This window comes from Dermacentor andersoni, chromosome 10 (assembly GCF_023375885.2).
Source record: "Dermacentor andersoni chromosome 10, qqDerAnde1_hic_scaffold, whole genome shotgun sequence".
Classification (NCBI taxonomy): Eukaryota; Metazoa; Arthropoda; class Arachnida; order Ixodida; family Ixodidae; genus Dermacentor; species Dermacentor andersoni.
In genome coordinates, this window is record NC_092823.1 from 88,096,271 (window position 1) to 88,120,343 (window position 24,073).

General features: G+C 46.1%; 1 protein-coding gene across 1 annotated transcript in view; it reads right to left on the reverse strand.

Moving 5' to 3' along the window:
• LOC129388363 (uncharacterized) overlaps positions 1–23,862 on the reverse strand; it is a 45,310-nt gene extending 21,448 nt beyond the window's left edge. Inside the window, exons 1-3 of the mRNA XM_055078495.1 lie at positions 23,797–23,862; positions 22,994–23,142; positions 14,976–15,088 (exon numbers count right to left, since the gene is read on the reverse strand). Of these exons, the coding sequence (XP_054934470.1) occupies positions 14,976–15,088; positions 22,994–23,093 (213 nt within the window). The 5' untranslated portion in view covers positions 23,094–23,142; positions 23,797–23,862. The remainder of the gene's footprint in view (positions 1–14,975; positions 15,089–22,993; positions 23,143–23,796) is intronic.
• Between the last annotated feature and the right edge of the window lie 211 nt (positions 23,863–24,073).

Here is a 24,073-nt window from a genome sequence, read left to right on the forward strand (position 1 = left end):
GCAGCTCAGGGTCTCCGCGTTGATAGCCAAGCGCACCACGTCGACGACACCTAGAAACGGCAAATCGAGCTCGAAGTCGGAGGATGTCAAAGGAATAGGGAGAACGTGACAAGCAGTCAGCGGTGCTATGCTTATGGCCGGATCTGTCAACAACAGTTATGTACTATTCCTGGAGGCGGAAGTTCCAACGAGCGAGGCGACCTGACGGGTCTCGTGTATTAGCAAGACAGCAGAGCGAGGGGCGATGACTGACCGCTAGGTATGACCGGCCGTATAAGTAGGGTCGAAACCTGGTGATGGCCCACATGATGGCTAAGCGTTATTTTTCGGTGGTTCAATAATTAGCCTCTGTTTTTAGAAGACTACGGCTCGCATACGCAATTACACGTTCTGCGCCGTCTTGCCATTGAACCAGAAGGGCTCCGTGTTCTGCGTTGATTGCGTGTTTGTGAATTTCAGTGGCCGTGGTGGCATTATAATACGCCTGCACTGGAACGGATTGAAGGCATTTGCGCAATTTGGTGAAGGCCTGCTCTTGGCCTTCCGTCCACACGAAGGGCACATCTTGTCGCGTCAGCCTCTTGAGAGGTTCAGCAATCCCTCAGAAGCCTTCAGCGAAACGATGGCAATAAGCGCAGAGGCCGTAGAACCTCTGAACAGCCTTCTTGTCTTTAGAATAAGGAAACTCGGCAACGGTAGCAAGCTTTTCTGGGTCTGTGGAAGAGTCCGTGGAAACAACTCAGTGCCCTTCCACTCTGTGAAGAAGGATGACCAGCGAAGCTGTGTATGGGGGCACTTGGTGGCGAACTGCACCTCCGCCGTGAATCGGCCCGGCATTGCACCATCTTCGGGATCGGCACACGTATGGGGAGTGCTGAACGCCTGCATCACCTCCGCCTCGGGTCTGCCCGTCATTGCACTATTTTCGGGATTGGCCCATTTATGGGTATGTTTAGCGCCTGCTTCACTTGCGCCATGAATCGGCCTGGTATTGTACTATATTCGGTATCGGTACGCGTATGGGGAGTGCTTAACGCATGCTTCGTCTCCGCCTCGGGCCCGGGCGGTATTGCAGTATCTTAGAAATTGGCACACGTATGGAGAGTGGCAGCCAGAGTGGAAGCGGAGGCGTCCGCTACCCGGCTCCCTTTGTTCCCCCTCCCCTCCCCCTGCACGCTTCCCATTTGGGCGCGCGAAAAGTCGGTACGCACCTCTCCACCTTTCTTCCTCGTAAGCGTGAAAATACTCCACCGCACCAAGCAGCCACCTTTCTCGGCTCATCCTCTAACACTTCTCGCACCAAGAGCATATGTCGCAAGGCCTCGATATTGTCGTAATTCGTCTTTATGGGGAACCTCACGGTGATGCCGACGCGGATGGCGATGCCGACGACAACGGCGGGAATTGGCATTGAGTGTTCACATGTTCGCTAATGCAATAATAAGGAACATGAGACGAGCTGACACGGACGCACTAAAAGAGCCAGGCCAGCTCCTTCTATATACAGTAAATTCTCACATGTACGAACGGTGGTTTAACGAATATTTCAGAATACCTACCTTTCAGAATATCCCCGGCGGTTTTCCAATGCATTCTACGCAAACATCTTTCAGTTAAAATAATTTCTGTATTGCTAATATTTCACTTGAACGAACAAGATCAGTAGACCCTGGCAACACTTCCTTAGAAGACTATGTGCAGTGTGACAGCAAGCTCGTTAATGGTGCAGAACTACCAGATCTGGAAATCGTTTCCAGTGCTCGTCCTGAAGTACAAGAGTGCGACAAGGAAGATGCAATGGCAGAAGTAGATCCAAATATTTTAATTCTAGCCGAGGCCGCTTTGGGAGGTTGCGAGACTTCGTGTCCCAGCAACAAGCTGTGTCAGAGGAAGCGCAAAAAAACATAGACTCTCTCGACATTTTTGTTACTTCTTGTACTTTAAGAGCAGCAGTGTCAGTTCAAATTAGATTTTTTTTTCAGAATGAGAGAAGCAACGTAAGTATATACTGATGTACGTAACTCCACGAATTGCATTTCACACTTCTGACTCGATATCTGCTGTGCCCTATGCTGTTCCATATGCCAGTGAATGTTCAATTCAGTGAAGTTTCAGTTAAGTGAACTATTTCTTTAGGTCCCTTGAAGTTCGTTCAAGTGAGAGTTCACTACTCAATTTTATGAAAAAATATGGGCTAAAGTAACGTTAAAATAACCGACTACTTTATAGGCTAGCTTAATTACTTACATGAGCAGTAATTGGTAACAGTAATCAAATGCATACTTAAATATTTGTAATGGTAAGCAGTCAGTTGTTTTCAGGTAACGTGTACACGTCTGTCATGAAGCGATGCCCGCCAAGGTGTCTGGCCATGAGAAGCCACACTCTTAAAGAATCTCAGTGCCCTTCCACTCTGTCAAGAGGGATGACCAGCGAAGCTATGTGGGTCCCTTAATGGCGAACTGCCCCTCCGCCGCGGGTCGGCTCGTTATAGTACGATCTTCGGGATCGGCCCACGTGTGAGGAGTGCTTAACGCCTGCTTCGTCACCGCTGCGAGTCGGGCCGGTATCACACTATCGCCGGGATTGGCCCACGTATTTTTTTTTTGCTTACGCAACCAAAATTTTCTTGGGTGGTAGAGATATACACCTTCGATGCAAAACAGCCCCAGAATTATTTCACTAGGCCGAGTAGCTCATACTTTTGTACATCTGCTACGTCACTATAAATCTGGACGCGGGTACTCAGTCTGGCGTGAGTTGTTGCATGCGGTGAAGTCACTTGTAGCGTGCCGACGTCGGATAAGTCAGAAATGTCGTTTAGGAACGCTACAGCTGCACTTTGAGGGACGTGATGATACTCGTTGCTGAAGTTGGTCAAGAAAACTTGCGAGCACTTATTCTGTAATCGAACAGGGCCCCGGGAAATGCAGATGTGTCATTCGAGTAGCAGTTGGATATTTGCCTCGGCAATACCCTCATAGCCGTCGAATGCGTCGCAGGTTACGAGGGTCAATACGCCGCTCCTTGGCGGAACCATGATGTTCTCGTCAACAATCTTCAGGGCGTTGGCATAGGTGCCGTCAGTGCTTCACCCTGCTAAGGCCTGCGCCGTGGAAAACGTTACCCGCGACTCTTGTAAATTAATCTGGCTCCATTAGCCTGCAGAAAGTCCACTCGCAGAATTAGGTCCCTCGAGCAACTTGGGAGGATAACGAAATCTCCGAGGTACGAAAACTCACGAATGCCCCCTCGCGATGTGCATCTTCCTACCGGGATTAGCAGATAGTCTCCTGCTGTGCGAATCTGAGAGCCAGGCCACTCGGCAGAAACATTATTCAGCTTGCAGGCAAGGTCCATGCTCATAACTCAGGTTTCCGCTCCAGTGTCGATTAACGCCGTTATTTCTTCGTCGTCTACGGTGACGAGAATGTCTGACGTTACTACCTCTGGTAGTGTGTTTGACTGCATCTGTACGTCTGCGTCGTTCTGTTTACATTGTTGTCGTCATAGTCGAGGATCTTGCGTACAGTCGACGTCAGCGAGTTCACGTCCAGAGGTCGCTAGGCGAGTGGCGACTGGGTAGGCCGCGAGAGAAGACTGGCCTTGGTGATGATGACCTGTAACGAGCAGGAGACAGCAAACGGGGCTCGTGCCACCACTGATCAACATTACGACGATTCGCGACGATATTCTCTATTTCTGGCGACCGCTCGCCAGGTCGTGGACAAGGTACATTCAGGAAAACTCCAGGGATTCCGGCATGACGATAAGGAGACATTCTGTAGATGTGCCTGAGACTTCGCCACAATGAAAACAAAGAGGCTTGTAGCTTGTGGTACGCCAGACGACGCTCTTCCTAGTTCTTGCTTCGGTGATGTGCGGTGGGCTGCTAGGCCTGAAGCTTACGTCAATTTGTTGAGCAGGGTGTACGATGCTGTACGCAATTGAGGGTGGTGGACGGCGTACTGCTTCAGCGTAAGTCATAGCACGCGGACCATGCTGTTGTCCCTTGTACTGTCCAGGAACAGGGACGGCCTGTCGGACCACGGCGCGCCCCATTTCCGCAATGGGAAGTTGTCCCATAGGGGCAGCTGTCGTCTGCATCTTCTGGAGTTTCTTCTTAATTAAGCCGTGGTGAGGTCTCACAAGGCGCTGATGTCGTAACCGAGGGTAACGGTAGAGAGCTCCCTTGAAATCACGGCGTCGCGGTTGTATAGCCTGGCTCGCTGTTGGAGCACCTTTTCTATGGTAGTGGCTTCGTCATGGAACTCTGCACGTGTCGTCGACGGGTTTTGAATGAGGTGAGCAAACATTTCCTCTGACGCCGCGTATTAGGTGGAGCACCTTTTTTCTTTCAGTCATAAAAGGGTCCAGACGTCTGAAGAGCCGATTCATGTCTTCTACGTGAGCTGTCACTTGCTCACTCGGGCCTGGAGTTTTCGCCTCCATTGCGAACTCCACCCTCTCCTTCATGCGTGCCCTGGCGAATGCATTTAGGAACTGACGACGAAATTCTACCTATGACGTCAATGACGCCTCGTGGTTCTCGAACCATGTTTTCGCGGAATCTTCAAGAGTCCAGTTGGTCCAGTTGTTGAGGTAGCCGACCAGGTAAAAATGTTGAAGCCAGTCGTCGGCGTCCTCTGAAGCACTTCCGTGGAACGGATCCGGCGCCCGGGTGGGATTCATGACCACGTGCGATGCTGCAGTAGCGGCAGGAGGTTGTTGGCTCGCCATTCTAGTTCGTTCGGGTAGCAGACCGCACAGTGGCTGGATTTCCTGGAGATGTCGGCTGGCACGTACGTGCACAAGGATAGGCTCGGACTAACTACTCGCCGGGCTTAGGTCTGGGGAATGCTCTGGAGATGTTAAAATCTACCGTACGCCGCACCTCCACCAGAAATGTCACACAGCTAGTGCAAGCTACAATAGTTCACCAGCGACAGATTGGCGAAAAACGTCTGCTTTTAGCAATGGCTGCTTTTGGGAGAGCGCACGCGCAACCACGAACTTCCTCGTTTTAGCCTCAAGGGGCTAGCGTCATCACGTGCCAACTTATCTGGCGTGGATGTTACGAAATGAAGACTCCTATGGGCACGTTGCAAGTGCTAGGCGGCGCCCTGTCTTTCCGACCCCTAGCGCCACCTGACGGATAGTTTCGCGAATGCGGTAGGATTACTCACGGTGTCAGCAGCTCGCGCTGCGTGTTTGGCGCCCTGTCAAACGGTAGTCATGGCGCGAAACAGCGTGCCGATATTAATTTTAAACGGGTTTCGGAAATTACAAGATCTTCACAGCTTTTTTCGTGAAAAGAATTTAGAGAAAGGAAGTCGTCTATTTGGAGTGGGGCACGTCTACGACGTGAGGGAAGTGTTGAACTCGCACTGATCGGAAGTGACTACTACGTGTATTCCGCAAACGAAAAATAACGCACCAGCGAGATGCGTGAAGCTCAGCGTAAGTTACATCATTATCTACGGTGTGGACGCATGAAATTATAAGCGACATTGATTCTTGAAGATCGGCGACAGCAGACAAATCCTAGCGGATAGCTGCGATTGCCGTGCTGGCATCGCAGGGAAGTGCAAGGACGCCACGGTAGTTTCCCTGTACATACAGGACGGCAAATACGAATCTAAAACATCTCATCCAAGAACGTGGGGCATACGAACGACTCGTAAGACCTACCCAAGGTATTCTAACGTTGCTCTCCCCAAACACAAAAAAAGGGGAGGAACTTACCAGTTGTGTTAGACTAAGCTGGGAAAATATTTTCGCCCAAGTTACTGGAAGTGCGATACTTTTATGTTGCGATTTTTCAGAGCGTGCAAAGGAGGTTCGAATAAACCTCGTCGTCAAAATTTTTGCTGATCTCAACTGCCCCTTAGTTGATATGCTGGGCGCAGAAGGGTGTATGCTAGCTCAAACAGCTGCAACCCCTCCTTAAATCTCTCAGCAAGCCCTAGCGCTGTTTGATGAGAGAGGATTGCGAAAGAGTTCCACAGCTTTACTGCGGTACAGTGTGGGAACAAACTGCTTTGTTTGCTGCATATCCTGGTACGCACTGCAGGTGTCCCGTTGCTGCCATCATTGCTGTAAAAGCAAAGAATTCGGCGTTAACGCACTTGGCATAACGCCGGAACATAAAACAGCTTATGCCGTCGGACGAGCGCTATTCATGTTGGCGCCGTTCTGCTTCATACGGTCAGCTTGGAAACCTGAAACCTGTAAAACTTTGTTCCTCGTGAGGTGGTGTACGTGCTGTTGCAGCCCACTACGCAACAGCTCGGTATGAACTTCGCCATTGCTCAGAAAAGGCAACAGCTACGCGCGAAACAGCGCACAGACAGGCTTTCCGAACGGAAACAGGCCGGTCGTCGCGAGGGCCGCCGCGAGGGGCGCCCAAGTAGACGCGGGAACTGCGTTCGCAACCTGCCTCTACTGCTGCACTTAAATTTCACATCAGGTAGTGTCCTAACCGTCGGTAAATTCTTCACTGTGTGAAGCCCCTGTGCCCACAAAAGCTAGTTTCTGCTGTGTAGAACGATAGTGACGAACGCATGCGTCGGTCGCCAAAAGACATATCTGGGGGCTAATCGCGTCCACTGGCAGTTATACGTGAGTCGTCCGAGATTTTAGCGTAATGTACATTGCTCGCACGACTTCCAGGGAGTACAACGCGATTCACATCACGCGAATGTGTTCACCCTGCGTGCGGCAACATAGACAACAGGAGGAATCAACAATAACGTTGGACAAAGTTCCGCCGCAAGCAGGCGCGTCTTGCGCTGGCCATTAACATGAGGCTGTAGGGTAAATGCGGTCACGGGAAAGATGAAAACAATTGACAAAGAATGTACACGTGTCAACATACCGTGTGCAAGCACAACGTGCAATCCAACTGCCTAAGCTAGAATGCTGGTCTGGCTCCGACAGTGATGTTGAAGATATATAGGAATCCCCTTATATACAGGGCGATGACTAATGTCCACCTAGACTGTTTGTGTAATTGAGGTATGCGGTGCTTGGTTTTATTCTAACATTTTTGTATACATCGCTGTAATCTTTTTTTTTCCTGCCTCCAATCCTCTCTGCCTACCTTCTATCGCTCCTATGCCTATAAGGCATCAGGCCTTACCAATATTTTCCATGTTTTTACCCACCAATACTCAGAACATCTCATCTTAATGTCCACTTCTGACCAGTTGATACTTCCGTCCACTTTGAATATAAGCACTTCTGGAAGGTGCACGTTACCTACGGGTATCAATGGGTTAAATCATTCCCATAGGTTGTTCAGACTAGTCTCCAGATTTTCGCTGTAGCATACATTAGCCCTATATTTTTGAGCATATTTGTTCGGGAATGTCTTTCTCTTTAGGAAACCAGTTCCAGACTGAAATAGCAAGACACTGCCTTTGTGTTACCGTACGGATTTTCCTGTCTAATTTCTTTCTTCCCAGTCTTGTTAATTTCCATGTTTTCGTTTTTTTTTTCATTCTTCGCTGTCTCTGTTACTTTAACCTTCTTTGGTTGTCTATTTATGCTTCCAATTAGCGTGTACTTAGTTGCCCATTTTATGGCCTCGTCCTCTTTTCTGCGCCCACACTTTTCAGGTACAGAAATTAGTTCACTTTTGCAGTCCATTTATTTTGATCCATGCTCATACGTCTTCCTCCAAACTAATTTTACTCTGCGCTTCCATGACTTCAAAACAGGTTCAGCCCATCTCACCCTATACTGCCTCATTTGTGGTTTTATCGTGGGCTCCCAAAGCGAACCGGGCTGGCTGTCTCCGGTTAACTTTCAAGCCCGAGAGGATATCCCACATCAAACAGAACGGCATTTGCAAAAATTAGCGCTCACACCATCACTCCTTTCCAGATTCCATACATACCTCAAAGTGCTGCATGTTTCATAACTGTTGCATTCCGCTTCTGCTTTATTTAGGATTACCTTGGTCGTCGCCTGAGTAAGTCCTTTCTTCGTTTACGTCTATTTTATATGTCACAACTAAAGCAATTTCAGTCACAACAACAGAAATATCGGTGGTACGAGAGCAGTCCGTCACGTTTCTCTATCTCTGACAGACATTTGTTTCGTTCCAACAGCAATTATGACGTTGTGACAGAAACATTCTGTGGCGACGACCAAGTGTTTTGAAGTCGGAACAACGTTCTGTCGTGACAGCCATTGTTATCGCAACAGGAACTGCCTGTCTCGACGACATACACTTTGGGCCACGGCATTACAATTGTGCCACTTCCTACCGAAACGACATAAACTCTCACGTCGCGACAAGAGAGTATTCCTTCGCGACGCTTTCAAATTTCATATCACTTTCACATCGACAGTATACACTGTACGTTTCTTTACGTGGTATTCAAATTTGCGTTGTGGGAACCAATAACGGCATTGAAGTCGACGAGGATAGTTGTCGTAATTATGCAATGATGACGCGACACAATGAATCACGCTATCGGACTCCTCAAAATCAGCAGCTCATCGAAATAACCGCATTTCCAGCAACGATTGCACATTCATTTTATTTTATTTTCGAAGATGCCAAACACAGGCCTCTGAACTTGTATGTGCTATTAGGCTGACACATTCGTTTATTTCCCGGAAGTATTTCATAAGCTTTTGCCAAGCGGTAAAGATGTTTTGGGTTGTTTCACATAGATGCGTGAGAATCGGTGTCGCACGGGTGTCAGTATTCAGGCATTTGCACTACCCTAAGAACCTTGCACGCTGTCTCCGAATGTTTATGTAGCTATATTGCACTCAACACACAAACTCTATGACGGCTAGAAGTATACATAGCGAGAGAGCTGTAGAAATTAGCAGCAACACCCCTTACAGCATCACCGGTCGCCGTTGTCTATTTCGGAGTTTTTTAATCAATACATATAGTATAAAGCAACATGAATGTTCAAGCACTTCATGGAGTACTCGTCGATAGAAGCAATACTGTTGCGCTTCTAGAAAGGCGCCAGTTCACGTGGCGGAGCGAAAGCACACCTTGACTATAAATGTTCAAATGTAAACAACAACATAGACAGATTTTTGCACCTAAAATCGTTAAACTATATTAGGTCAACCACATCCAGCATGGCGCAAAGGTTAAGAAGTCTCAAGTCGTAAGTTCTAATCCTCGCCTGAGAATTTCTTTTATTTAGCTTTTTTTACACTAATAAAATGTCATAGTGTTAACGAGCTATGTGTAATCTTTTCAACTAAATATTTAACAAGAACTACGGGATGACAGACAACAAACACCAGAGAACAAACGAAAGGCAAGAAACCTTCGGAGAACTTAAATCAAACAAGAGAAGTTAGACAACCGACGTCAGACAAACACATGCTAGACAACCGAATGTCAGAATACAGGACGTCCCAAAATTGGCCAGGCGGAAGTTTTCATATGTGTTTTTCAACCGAGTGGGCTTAACTTATGGGCGAGATTTGTCGCTGGGTTGTGACAGATATTTGCAGGTGTCTGTAACTCTCTTGCTTTGTCCGCTAGCAGCATTATGAGACCGCATGCAGGTGGCCGGGGACCTTCTGTTAAACTATTTGTTCATTATGCATCGCCTTTGCCTAGGTGCTCTCTGGCCACATGTGGTCCTTGCGCCTATAACGTCCAATCATCATTCTCATGCATGTAGGATACATTGAACCTTAACTGTTCGCCAGTAGCTTTCCTTTGGCCTTAACATAAGGCGTAAACAACAATGGTGACAGAGGAGATCCTTGCTCCATTGAGTTCTTGGTGAATTTCGACGGCTTCATAACATTTTCGGTCTTCCCATACAGTTTGTGCTCGTGTGTATTCGTATATATATGCCTCAGCAGCTCCACGAAATAATTATCTCTGCCTTCGGGCTTGAGAATATACGTTAATTACCTTTATACGTTGTCGTAATCTTTTTTAGGGTCTAGAAATGCTATCCACAAATGCCTACTCTCAGCAACTGGAAACTCTATGTACTGAGCTGGTGCAAACAAGCAGTTTTAACGAGACTCGAAGAGTCTGCCTGGCCTGAACACATTGTGTAGTTCACCCAGTACATCATTCTTTTCATCCCACTGCTGTAGTTCTCATTTTAAGTGTTGCATTGCCATTCTATATATCACAGACGTTACCGTAACTAGCCTGAACGAGTTCGTCTTAGGTTTGTCACCTTCACCTTTGTGGATGAGGTTTTTCTTGTTTTCAGGCATTCTAAACGGATTTTTTTTCGTTCTAATCACTTCCTCCACGGCAGGTTTTAACAGTACCGTTCCCTTGGAACTAAGCTTTTTGGTTAAATGAGATTTCATCTGGCTCTATGGCCGTGTTACTAGACACATTCTCTTCCGATCTATTCCAACAAAAGTTTTCAATTTTCAGCTCTGAGGATTCTCAGTTATTGCTGGATATGTCTGAGTCTGCGCTAAGCTTTCTTTTGTGGCGAAGTTATCCCTAATAATGTCCCTGATGTAGCGCTGCACATCATCTTTTTCGAAGATGTTACCACCTTCGTCCCCTATAACCAGCAGCGAATTTTTTTAGTTGGAGCTCCCAGTGTGTTACAAATTTCCAGGACCTTCCTGGACAGCGTTCGTCTCTTTTACGAATATTTTGCACCCAACGTTCCCTCGTGCATTTTTTTTTCTTTTGCACTAGCTCACTCGCAACCATTTACTTTTCCCAGTATTTCGTGTAATTTAGGATTCTGAACGATCCCTAGTCGACTGCATACGCTCTTCTATATCTACTTTATTTGCTTTTTTCTACTACTTACACACGTTCCTCTTTTCAATGGAACACATTCTGCCGTGCCTTTGCTACGTCCGGCTGCATAACGTCTACTAATTTCTTATACTGCTACTTCACATCTCGCTCAATTAGCATGCCCACGCCTCCACCTATCCTTGTGCCAGTCATACTGTTGCACCTATTCCATACATAAAGTGAATAACAAGCGGCTACTCGAAATCTCGTAGGTGCGTTTCGGTCAAGCCGTACACGCTAATAGCTTCGCCATTTTGCTAACTTTCCATTTACGACCATTTTTCGTGCTTGCGGCTACCTTGCATGTTTATGTACCAAATTCTACCGTCCGGAAATTTATCTTTTCCTTAGAGACCTTGGCGACTCGGATGTTGTCTGCTCCGCCGATCCTCGTTCGGTGCAACTGGAAACGATTGACACCAGTGTGGTGAGACAGCTTCAGAGCCCTTGGGCTTCTCCTATCGCTCTAGCACCTAAAAATAATGACACTGCTCACTTATGCATAGACTATAGACGCCTAAACCATGACAGTGTTCGGGATGCTTATCCCTTTCCCTCAATTGAGTCAATTCTTTCGAGTCTCGATGCTGCAAGGGTGTTCACTACGCTCGACTGCTTTCGGGTATTTCTGCAAATTGAAATGGAACCTGCTGAAATCCCCGAAACAGCATTCACTTGCTATAATGGTTTCATCGAATTTCTTTGCATGCCACTTGGCTTGAAGAACTCGTCTATTTCTTTCCAATGCCTCATGGATATTGTTCTCGATGAAGTGCGGTAGCAAATCGCAATGGCATATACGGATGATGTCATCTTCTGACACAATTTTGAGGAATAACTAGAACACCTGGCCATCGTTCTTCAGAAAATGCAGAGAGCGAGGTTACCATGAACCCCAAGAAGTCTAGTTAGCGCACTTAAGAGCAGACTTCCTTGGTTTTATTGTGAATCACGGTCAGCGTCGTCCTAGTCACGCAAACCTTCGCGCCGTGGCAGAATGCCCTCGCCCGCGGGACGTCAAGAGCTTCCAGCGTGTCCTGATAATGATTGCATTCTACCGTTTTTTCATACCGAGCCGTGCAGAGCTCACCTTTACACTTAATCAACTAGTGCGAAAAGGGGTGACATGGAGTTGGAGTGAATCTCAGCACAACGCATTTAGAACAGTGACCAGTGCAATAGCTGAGACCGCAGCTCTGAAGCTCCCCGACTAAACAAGCTGCTTGTGCTACAAACAGACGCTAGGGACTATGGTCTAGGCACTGTTTTACTACAGGAATTCGGGAGTGAGTTCCGGCGAGTTGCGATCCATGTCACACTCTGACACCCACAAAAAAAAAAAAAGATTACACTGTCACAGAGCGCGAATGTCTTGCCATTGTGTTCGAGCTTAAAAGATTCGCCATGTACTTGTACGGTGCCTGTTTTATTGTGCAAACAGACCATATGGCGTTTACATGACTGCAGCGTTTACAGAATCGAGTAGGTGCGTTCGAAAAAACCGTTGCATAAATATCATTTCACCACCAAACATCGCACTGTTGCACAAAACAAAGTTGCTGACGCACTCTCACATGCGCCTTTGCCCGAGCGTTCTTGCACCCAGGAGCCACATTCTCTTGTTGCTGCTCTTGACACGTACCCGAGATGGGGTACCTCGGTCAGCAGGAAGCGCCTGCTCAAGGTGCAACGGAAAGACGGCCTCTGCCGGCGCGTCTTCCAACAGCTAAGTGGCTCTAGTGCGCAAACATCTAGAATCGGTGAGTTCGATTCTTATGTAGTCTCTAACGACGACCTTCTGCTTCGCTACATTCCACGAGCTGACTAGGATAACGGTAACTGTCATCCCGAAAAGTCGCAGGACATCCTTGAATAGTTAATTCCGCGACTCAGCTATCGCTGGTTTCAGTTCTGGCAGCAAGATAAGTTATGTGAGACTGCTACTTGGCCAGGCCTGCGGCAGGACTTTTTCCTGCATGCGCTAAACTTCAATTCGTAAACGAGTAAAAGCACTTGGTGGCCTGCCACCTGGCCTAATGCAGCCAGTTCTTAGTCAAAGCCCCTGGCAAATCGTGGTGTGTGACGTAATGGGCCCTTTCCTCCACACCCCGCGGAGAAACTGCTACTTCTTGAAGTGCGTTGACTTGTACCCATTGCGTGCACTTACTCCGCGAAAGATTTGGCGCTGTCTCCTCGATCTCTTTTCGCGTTTTGTGTCGCTTACTTCACCGACAATGCCACTTACTTCACGAGTGGCACATTTGCTAAGGCGTCTTCTGCCTTCGGCATCAAACACAAAAATACAACGGAATACCACCCACAGGTCAACATAATCGAAGGCATCAACAGAAACCTGAAGCATATGCTTATGGCGCATAAACCGATCATCCTGCATGGGAAACGAAGCTCTCGGAAAGTACATTTGCGAAGCGTACCACGGTCAACAGATCCACTAGTTTTACACCTGCATACCTGAACTTTGGAAGAGAAATTTCATTTGCACTAACGAATACCTTGGTACCACGGCGTGCGGCCCATTCCAATACCCGTCATTTCGTGAATGCATGACGTAAGCGGCTTACAACCGCTGTCACTGCTGTTCGTGAGCAATTGCATAACGCTGAGCTCGAGCAAATACGCCACTCTAACACACACCGCCTTGACGTTCAGTGCGATCCAGGGGACTTAGTATTACGCCATACTTATCACTTCAGCAACTCGGTTAAAGGTTTTGCGGCCTCCTTAGCACCTGATGGCATGGTATATATGCTATTTCACGCAAGCTTTGTAATTTCGCATACCGCTGGGAAGATACCGCGATTGGCGCATCAGTTGGACCAATACATTGTAATACATAACCAATACATAATTAAATGCTGATAGTTAAACGCGTAATATCTTTGAGGGCCTAAAGTCAAGACGCGCTATTTAACAAGCTGTCTGACGCGGTGATGTAATGCGGTGATGGATATGTAGCCCGGAATCGTTTTGAAAGACCTTGCGAACGCTTGATGGTGTCTTACATTGTGTGCCGTCAAACGGTAACTAGGTTGCATGACACCCGATGTTTTATTCTACTGATGAAAAATAACGCGTTTACTAAAGCATTGGTATAGAAACGACAATCGAATGTAGAATGACCATATTATTATTACAGGCATTCCACTTCTACAGGAAGCTTTGCGCAACGAATCTGCGTTGCTTGGAAACAAATAGTTATGCATCGGTAGCAATAAAATTCCTTTAGAACATCGTGAAAGTAATTCTAACGGGGCGATAAATGACAAATTTTCATGAAATTGCATTCTAAGGACATGTTTTTATTGGTTACTGTCATCTGTCACACGTCTTCGGCTTAGCTCCTCGGACAACAGAGCAGAAACTAGGAAAGTGAACTTTTAACTCTAGATCCCATACCAGCGATCTTGCGCAAAAAAGCGAAAAGATACCCGTTTGAGATCGCTGTCGGGTTCTCTCATCGCCTGCAAGTGGCATCCCACGCGAGCGAGGACTTCGACCGTAGTCTCCCCGCTGTTTCCGGTGGAGTGCAGCAAATACGCACCGAAACTGAAGTGAGGCGTGCTTTATTATTTAAGCAGTCTTTTACTTCAAAGGGCAGCGTAAAATATGTCTGAAGGTGTTTTAGTTGGTTCTAATCCTTGTAGATATCAAAATTTGATAGTTTGCTCGTTCAGCGAGACAATCGGTAGTACTTTTCTAACGTCGATGCACCCAGTCCCGGCTTCGCTTGGCGCTCATATCACTTCTGGGTGGTGAGCGATGAATTCTTGAATTCTAGAACCGAGCGAGCCAGTGACAAGAAAGAGCGATCGGTTGGACTGTCTCATCGATCAAAGTCGTCGCTTGTCCCCATCACGCAGAAAATCAACGTCATCGGGTTTGGCAACATTACAGTGCTGCTCCACTGTGTACGGAGCTTCGGGCGAGAAAGACATCGAGGCACCCTAAGCGTAACTGACACATAGCGCCTGTATTGTTGAAGATGTGCAAGTTCGAAATTAGCTTTTACGCCGGGTAAGTATTGCATGCTAGTTTTTGGTGTGCTAAATCTGAAACTACCTGTTCTCCACAAAGACAGAAGCAATTTCATTTGAGCATTCGATTAGATCGCGAGCAACAGATTTAACAGCTAGAGCAATAAAAGTATGTGGTTTTGAACGTGCGATGTACTTACCTTGCTTAGCAGGTGAGGAGGTACACTTTTTAGGTATACGAATATTTCCTTCTTACACTGTCGCATTACTTCACCAAACAGAGCTTTTGCTTGCAGTAAACGGGGACCAACAGCTGGAAGTAAAATTTCCAACGGAGAATTTAAAGTGCGCCCAGCACGAGTTTTGATGGCATTCAAACGAAATGCATGTGATGAAGTGTTGTTGATTTGCAGGACGTTTTATTTGTCTTGCCAATAGCGAAATGGAACGGGGAGTTGACGCTTGTCAATAAGAGAAACCATTGGTCAATTTCGCGTGAGCACTACCTCAGGTTATTAACATCGCCTTTGCCCTGTTATATTTCTGGATGTCCTGTGTCGCATTAGTTAGGCTGTGCTATTTAGAAAGATGCACCAACCAGTCCATATGAATGTGTTGTGTTCACAGTTTTAGGGAGTTCCGCAACGGCTGTTCGTGGACTGGTGGCGGCAGAAGCTCGGGACGATGTGTCTGCTGTGAACGAACTGCAGGTGCGTTGGAGCGTTCAGAAAGCGCAGTAGAGGCATCTTACAATAGAGGAAAATTCGCTGGGCATAGGGAACACTGTATAAATAACTTCGCTAGAGATCTTCAAGGGGAGTATGGTAGCGCGATTCAAAGACGGGACAAGAGAAGACACAAAGGGACACACACAGCGCTGTGTGTGTCCCTTTGTGTCTTCTCTTGTCCCGTCTTTGAATCGCGCTACCATACTCCCCTTGAAGATGCATTACCAACAAGCCCACATTGCAACCCTCGTTCACTAGAGAGAAGCGATTCAAAAGATTCTGATGTTGGGAACGATCTGTATGCAGCGAAATATAGGCATTGTTCTGGCACCATCCTATCCACCTTTATGCCATTAAGACGTTTAAGACGTTTAAGACGTGTATTGTTATGTCACCAGGAGTTTTGGGTATAGTAATAAAAGCAACGGAGGAATTTCAAGGGGTGGTCTTGTAGTTCAGTAAATTTCACATGATCAGTTTTGCTGCGTACCCCGATTTTGCTAGATTACCTGGATTACTCTCGCTTCTCGTCATTAGCTGCACAGTCAATGAAAATCAATGTTTTGTCAACAGACCTCAACTAATTTTGAAGCTAATTATTTTACAGGAGATATTGCAATTTACAAATTTAACGCCTCTTTTGGATTCTGAGGATGAAAGCAGTTTAAGGGTAAGTGTCGCCAACGTTTACGACCAAATACATTGGTGTTTCAGATATTTCTCGGTGACAGCGCATAAAAAGACGTTTTGTAAAAAAATGTAGCTGCAACAGCTGTGAAATATTACGGAAAAACTTTACAGCCTTCATTAAGATTTCACGTTAATAAACTCTCCAATTCGATGTGTCTTGCGAAATACGTGGCTTTAATTCGTTTAAAACAATATGTAGGTACAGTAATGGCTTGAAAAGCTGATTAATGAAATTTTTGTTAAATGTACGAATGCAGATTCTGATTTTCCATGTGTGGAATGTACACTGCATGAAGTTGTCTAGGTCTATGAATACGCTTGCGGTAAAGGGCGAAGGCGATTTGAAAAAAAGAACAAGATGACCTGGAAAAGTTGCAATGAATAAAAATACTCGGTATACTGAAATTCACAGTTACTGAGCCGTTACGAGATGTATCACCAAACGTGATACAGAAGCTAAGCGCCTAGCTAGCTATGAGGAACGACGTGCCTTGAAAGATTTGTCGAGCGAAAGGAGTGTCGGGAGACGATAGACTCAGTCACCTTGAGAAAACATAGTGGGCTTACTGTGCTAGAAATCTTGCGATGCTTTATTTTACGAGCCTGGCTACAGCGCTCATATTTCAATGGGGGCGAAATGTAAAAAAAAAAAAAAATAAACTATCTTTCGCGTATATTTCGCTACATATTATAGAATCCCTGGCGGTCAGAATTACCCGGACGTCCCCCACGACAGCGTGCCTCAGAATAAATTCATGGTGTTCTCGCGTCGAACCTCGTAATTAACGTGTTTTTATTCGCAACAAGTAAGGACTTGAAGCCTAGGATGAACTTGTAAGAATCTCGAAATCACAGCTGTGCATCAAAAAGGGAGAAGCTCGTCCCCTATTTGCAAAAAGGTCCTAAGGCTATAGTTCTTTGCAAAACCTCACTACAGCCAATCGGGATACGCACATAGGATTACCGACCGTGACTTGTCAGTGACAACGGCACTGATGATTCTAAACCTATGCGAATTTGGCCATTGAACAATACCGTGCCCAACATCAGGTCTTGGCAAATTACACTATATTCCGCAAAGTAATATGCGTCAGACTGAGCGCATCGCTTGACTTTACTGGATGTGAAAGAACCGGCTGGTCTAAAATGGAACATAACGCACTTTATGAATTTGATAGGTTCCGGATAGGCGTCCGTATAGGTAGGAATACCAGCAGTCAGATTATTATTGCATAGTGCACGAATATAGGAAGCATATATGCTAATCCTAACTAATACCTCTTTGGATTTTACTTCTGCCCTAATTCTTAACACTCAAAGCAGGCATACAGACATAAATCGGGGGGAGGGGGCGTCTTAGAAAAGGAGAGAGAGAGAGAAACGTCATTGGCACAAAATCGCACAGGGATGCTTCCTGCGGGGAGTCCTCGGTCGTGAGTGAAGCCTCGAGTCCAGGAACCAATGAGCCGTAGTCGCACGGCTTGGACTCCTGACCAGATGAAGTTGGAGTCGACGCTAGACAGTGGAACTTCCGTTTTCTGTACTGTTGGAGGTTTGTTGCAGAGTTGCAATATGGAGGAACGTGCAAATACTGCGTGGGATACAAAGGAAGATGTAGCGTGCAATGTCAGAATGTGTAATTATAGCCTCCACAACACTGCCCATTCGCGCGTGAGTGATGCATGGGACGGGATAATTTCTGTCTTGAATGCCTGAAGTGGTGCAGAGTGGCGTGAAGTTCTTTGGTGATGGGTACCAGTCTTTCACCGATACGATCGTCTCGCTAAGAGGCTGGCTGGACGCGCACGCAAGCCAAGGCGTGCGCTTTCATAAGGCCAGGAGAGTTTTTGTTCAGCTGGGGGTCCAGATCACCGTGGCTGTTTGCGATAGGTTGCGCTTCCGTAGGATTGAAATGTTTAATTGTGAGATGCTACGTTTAGGGTAGCTTCTGCAAGCAGCGTGTGAGTCGCTGAAGACAGTGACTTGATCTCTTACCGCTAATTGTGCCAACGCCAACACAATGGCTGCCTTCATCACATTCAGTGTCAGTATGCAACGCTGTCGTCGCGGTGAACTGCGGAACGTTTTGGCTCTTTAGCCTGATAATGTGTGCGTCCCTTTCTGGGTATCCGACTGCATTCGTGAATCTCATCTTGGTGGAACTGGTGTGCTTCTGTTTTTTCTAGCATTCTTTGCATATTTCACGCACTTTTCAGGGGCTGTGTTTAGATCTGTCTATCACTTTTACCCTTTTACCTTCAACCTGGGTCGCTGGGTAGTTCATGCTTGAATGGGGTACCCATCGACTTGGTATTCTTAGATTGTTCGAAACCAACCCTCCGAACAATTTGGGTCACTGAATGTGTGGAAATGTGGGCATACGTGCCGCCCTCCAACGAACTTCTTTCACGCCGATATTGGTCACTGTAGATGTGGGACAGGGTGGATACCGCTCTTCGAAGAAACTCATAGACGCCGACTTGGAGCACTGCGTATGTACCACTGGGTCTTGGCCGGTTTCTAATGAACCTCTATCGCTACAACTTGGGCGACTGTGTATGTGCCAGTATGTGTGTGCCTATCTTCAATGATCGTCTATGACGCCAGCTTGGGCAACTAAGTTTGTGCGACTGGGAATGTGCCGCCTTACAAATGCGAAAAATGCCACCCAAATTTCTTCGGTGCTGAGCAAAATCAACGTGAACAGTCCCTCAAGGATAACAACTTGACGCAGTAGCAGACTGCACCGCAAACGTGCTCTGTATTTGTCGATTCTGAATGGACGCCTTCCAGACCATAAATGCACTGCGCGTACGTCCCTCTTCAATAAAACTTTCGCCATCTTGAGTCATTGAGTACGGTTCACGGAATATAATAAAATCGCGGGAACAATTATTACCCTGCGTAGGCAACGGTGCGCCATGCTTCTCCCCTCAGAGGCCATGAGTACATTATTTGGCAGTGCCACCATTAGATATGACAGCTTGTCCAAGAAGAACCACAAGATCACGCGTCATCAACGTTCACGCTCACCATACATCCATTTCTCAGGGCACGTGCTAGTTGGCACCAAGTGTTCCACATTCCACATATCCCACACAATGCCTGATAGTTCATTAAATAGTCCTGTTAAGCTAGCTTCGCTCGACGGGATTCATGTGTTCAACATTGCAAGGCTCAGTTACCAGTGGCGGCCTGTTCGGGTCCAAAGATTCTTAGCACCCTCTGCTGCATCGCAGGTGTGACGGCCACCTTCGTCAGGTGCTGTGCAGCTGCTAGGACTGAGGGCCATTGATTGATTAAAGGAGTCATGAGGGAGCTAGTGGCCGAATACGGCCCCAGGTAGGTCAATTACTGTTCTTTTGAGGGTGTATCTTTTGTTGAAGATTAGCGGGCCTTCCTAATTTGGTTGTACTTGGATTTAGCTCACTGGTTCTCGGCATTTCAGCCGGTGTCAGGCATCACTCCAAACCTGGAGGTAAAGTGTGCTGCAGGTGAATTAAAACTTACTACCTTCAGATTAGAAGTCTGAAGTCCTTTAATAAAACGAAGCATTTGTCCTTGTGACTATTGCAGCCGAGCAACCGAGATAGCTCAGTGAGACAAACCTGTAGGCGACGAGGCGACCTTACTTCGGAGAAGACCAGCCCAGAGCGTCCTACGTGTCTAAAAACTCACTTGAATTATCCGCGATATATTAGTTTTGCTCATCCCGCTAGGTAGGTTGATATTATTTATATGCCTTTCACAGCCTCTCCTTGCGTCGAGAGGCGCGAGCGAGAAAAAAAAATATAAATAAAATGGAAGAGAAGAAGAGGGTAGAAACGATTTAAGAATGCGTCCAATATCGTGATTCGGAGCCGCGCGTAAATAGGCAACATCGGAAGCAGCTAAGTGTCCTAGACATTTCAACAGGTTTCGACAGCGCTTACACGAGAGCGAAAGGGTAAAAAATGTTGGTACTGACCCCGTTGCTTACACGAAAAGTCACGAGACACAAACGCACCGTGACAGATTCATCTGCTTTGTCGCGCTCCTAGCTGCCACAGGCCTCGAAGAAGGACATAATGAATAATGAGCGACCACAAAACAAACAAATATTCATTCCAGAAGAATAATTTGTCCATAGAGCAAGTGATGGTTTGGGGGATTCCTACAGTAGAAATAAGGCAGCAGGTTTATTTATATGGAGATATTGTGATGCATGACAATACTTTGAAATGCACCAGCTCTGCTAAGTGAGTGCACTTGTTTTGTTGTCACTAAGAGATACACCCTTTTCCACACATGCGAACAATGCACAACGTACGCCTAATCAAGACTTTGGTCTTGAAACCATGAGATAGTTACGACACTAAAATTAACGTACGCCTAATCAAGACTTTCGTCTTGAAACCATGACAGAGCTACAACACTAAAATTACGAAACTGAAATATTTCGCTGAAATTTTTGATTGAGTGCATACAATCTAGATAAATGCGTACTAATTGTGTGGGAGTATGCGAAATCGGTTCTTCTGTGTCATGTTGCTGACGCATGTTTTCTGGAAAGATATATTTTAAGCAAGCAATAACTTCTTTCTTACCTGATGTCACCATTAAACCTGATAGGGCTTTCGCTAGTGGAAGACGAGGTCTAAGGTTTGAATTGATGATCGGAAGATATCCGATCTTATCTTAAAGGATCACTTCACCTTAGCTAACGTGAAATCGGTCCATTCCGTTTATACCGGAAGAGAAATTTTACTTTCAACTCTCTGCAGTATCGCCGCGCTTTTAGAGCGAAGCTGTTAAGGGCTACTTTCCCCGTTATCGTGTCCGCATGTAGAAAAAATTCCCGATAATAGTTCAATGCCGGGACAATCCACGGTGGACGTGAAGCAGTCATTATGCACTCCGTATTGTGGGCCGACCCCGCAGATATTTCACACCATACCCGAACAGTATGGTGGTGCAAATCTGCGAAAACTTGTTGCCTGAAATCACAACCAACAGGAAAAGGCAACAAACACAGGAAAAAGAAAAATTGAAAAAACGCCTGGTGTTGCATTACATCCATGGCTTGTCACATAGGAGAAAAAAGACAGCCCAACGCCATGATGTTCAAGTACTGTTCTCCGCTCCGCAAAAACTAAAAGGCATGTGCAAGAGGGTGAACGCAGGATCCAAAGAGGGCAATCCTAGTGCTACGGTCTGTCAGACTAAGCACGCGGAAAAGTACGTGGAATGTGCTACTTCAGTGGTTTATCAAATCCCACTCGATGGCAGGAAAGTATACATTGGGCAAACTGGACGTTGTCTAAATGATAGGTTACGGGAGCACAAATACACGTGCCAGCTTATGACAGCAGCTAGCAACTTGGCTGCACATTGCAAACAATGCAAATGTTCTCCGCTACTAGAAAGCACCACAGTCATTGGCACATCGAAAACAACAACGGAGCGAGAAATATGGGAGGCGCTTGCGATAACTAAAGAAAAAAGAGATGTGCGTAAGCACTCCGTCCATCGCGCTTACCGAAGCTGAGGTCGAGTTTGTCAGGGCGAACGGGTGCAAGTGAACGATGTATGCCTCGCCAGAACTATGATCACATGTCGTAACCTTGTCATATCTTTTTATCTCCCCCGCGCGCCATATTTCCTTGTATATAAGCGCGTCCTTTAACAGTAATAAACAGTTTGTAGTTTGCGCTACGTACGTCCACGTCCTGTCCTTCACTCAATAGCGTCCCTGCAAAACTAAGCGCAATATAACCATAAACGTTCACTAACTAGCCCGATTCATTGCTTTACTAGATATTATAACGCCGAGCCCATCCGTGGCAGAGGTGAAACAGATGTTAACCACTCCCCATACTTGGGCCGATCCCGAAGATAGTTCAATGCCGGACCGACGCACGGATGAGGTGAAGCAGGCGTTAAGCACTTCCCATACGTGGGCCGATCTCGAACATTGTCTATTGCCGGCCCGATCCGCGGCGGAGGTGCAATTCACCATGAAGGAGCCCACATACACTGCTCTGCTAGTCATCTGTCTTCGCAGAGTGAAAGGGCACCAAATTTTTCTTATGCACCGTTTTTTATATCAATTGACTTGTTTGGCATAACATTCTCACCATAGAAGCAGATCAAATACCCTGCTTTATCGTCTCAAACTCCGGTCATGTCTGAGTCACCGTGGCGAAAAGGTCATGTATAAATTCTGCCACCTGGAATTCTCTAACGCGCACTGCAATGTGAACTACACGAGCATTTCCTGCATTTCATTCCAACTGAAATGCGCTAGCAGCTGCAGGTAGTCCAATCCGTCACCTTGCCCTCACCAGTAAAGCACCATAACAACTTAGTAGTCACAACTGGTCGACCATACAAGCTCTGGTACACTCGAACAGAATATTTATCTTTATTTTCATTTGCATGTCACTGCGTACGCAATTGGCTGAAACGTCAGTAACAGTTGCAAAGTTGAGACAGAACAAGACGGGGTAAAGTTTATAATGATGCGAAATGCAGAGAGGTCGGCAATAGGTTCATTCGTTTAGCTTGCTACTCTACGCTGGGGGAAGGAGAAAAGGAAAAAAAGAGGGAAGGAAGAGGAGCATGGAGGGTGGCGGTGACCGCACAAGGAGGATGTAAAACACATAACAACAAATTAAGTCTACTCAAAACTTACAGTGCAGTTCTATACTTTTTAAACAAGGACTGGCTGGCCCGCAAAATTATTTTAACGTGTGCCAAGTGCCATAAAACTCTTCGGCAGAACATTGTTGGCGCAGAGGCAAAAAATAAGGAGATCTTACGTGGCATTTCCGCTTTGCATGAGGATCCAGGATCGACAATATATTGTGTAACAGTACAGACGAGGGCAAACAATATGTAGCCTACGGATGGGGATTGCATTTCCGAGGAGCCTAATACTTTGGAGTTGATGCAGCAACTTGGTAGAAATCTGCGGAAGAATGCTGCATTTAAAACATTGGCTTCTTTCTAAAGAAAATTCTTACTATGTCGTACTCTTTAAACGGTTTATGATGGGAGCGACCCATGTGGTTTGTAAACCGTTTACATTAATTTTTTCTTTACTTCACTGAATAACTGTTTCATAACATATCTTTTCCTTTCAAATACATAATACTTTTGTCTGTAAAATTGGAGACCTGATTCCAATGTAGACCAAATAAGTACAGGTAAAAGCAATATTAGAACTTATTCCATATTGCAATATATACAACTTGATGGATTTTTGACTTGCGTTACAGAAACTAATTTCGCATCACTCGAATTACTTATATAGATGAATTTATTCGAATACAATGAATCGAAAGAGCCATTTCAACGAAAGCATGTACTTATTCAGGAAGAATTGCAAGTGCCATGAAAAGCATTCAGGCTGGCGATTCAACTTGTTCAAGATTAGAAAAACTATATGCATAGTTCGCTTTCATACGTAATTTCACTTGCTGGCCTTCTTGGCTTTTCTAGGCAAAGAAAAATATCAGTCCGAACATTTCACCAGTAATGGCGATGATTATCACTGGTCTGATTACAAGCAAGGATGTGCTATCATGCTCTGACAACTGTTCGAACAGGAGGCATTACATACCCGAAGTGATGTAGTTTCTCTACTAGCGTAGAATGCAGCTTTCTCAATCTCCGACTTCGTTCTGGTCTTATATTGTTCCTGCAGATGCATTTAGCCCTTCCCATGTAGAGCTTTGCAAATTCTATATTCCGCGAATTGTTGCTTGCTGATTTATGACTTTGCGACTTTACGACATCCATTCACCTGCTGCGTAGGCAAGCCTCACTAAGCTGCGTTCAGCGTACCTACCTTTCTGAAGTTTCCGATGCAGTCATTCATTACAAATTTTGCTCAGGTA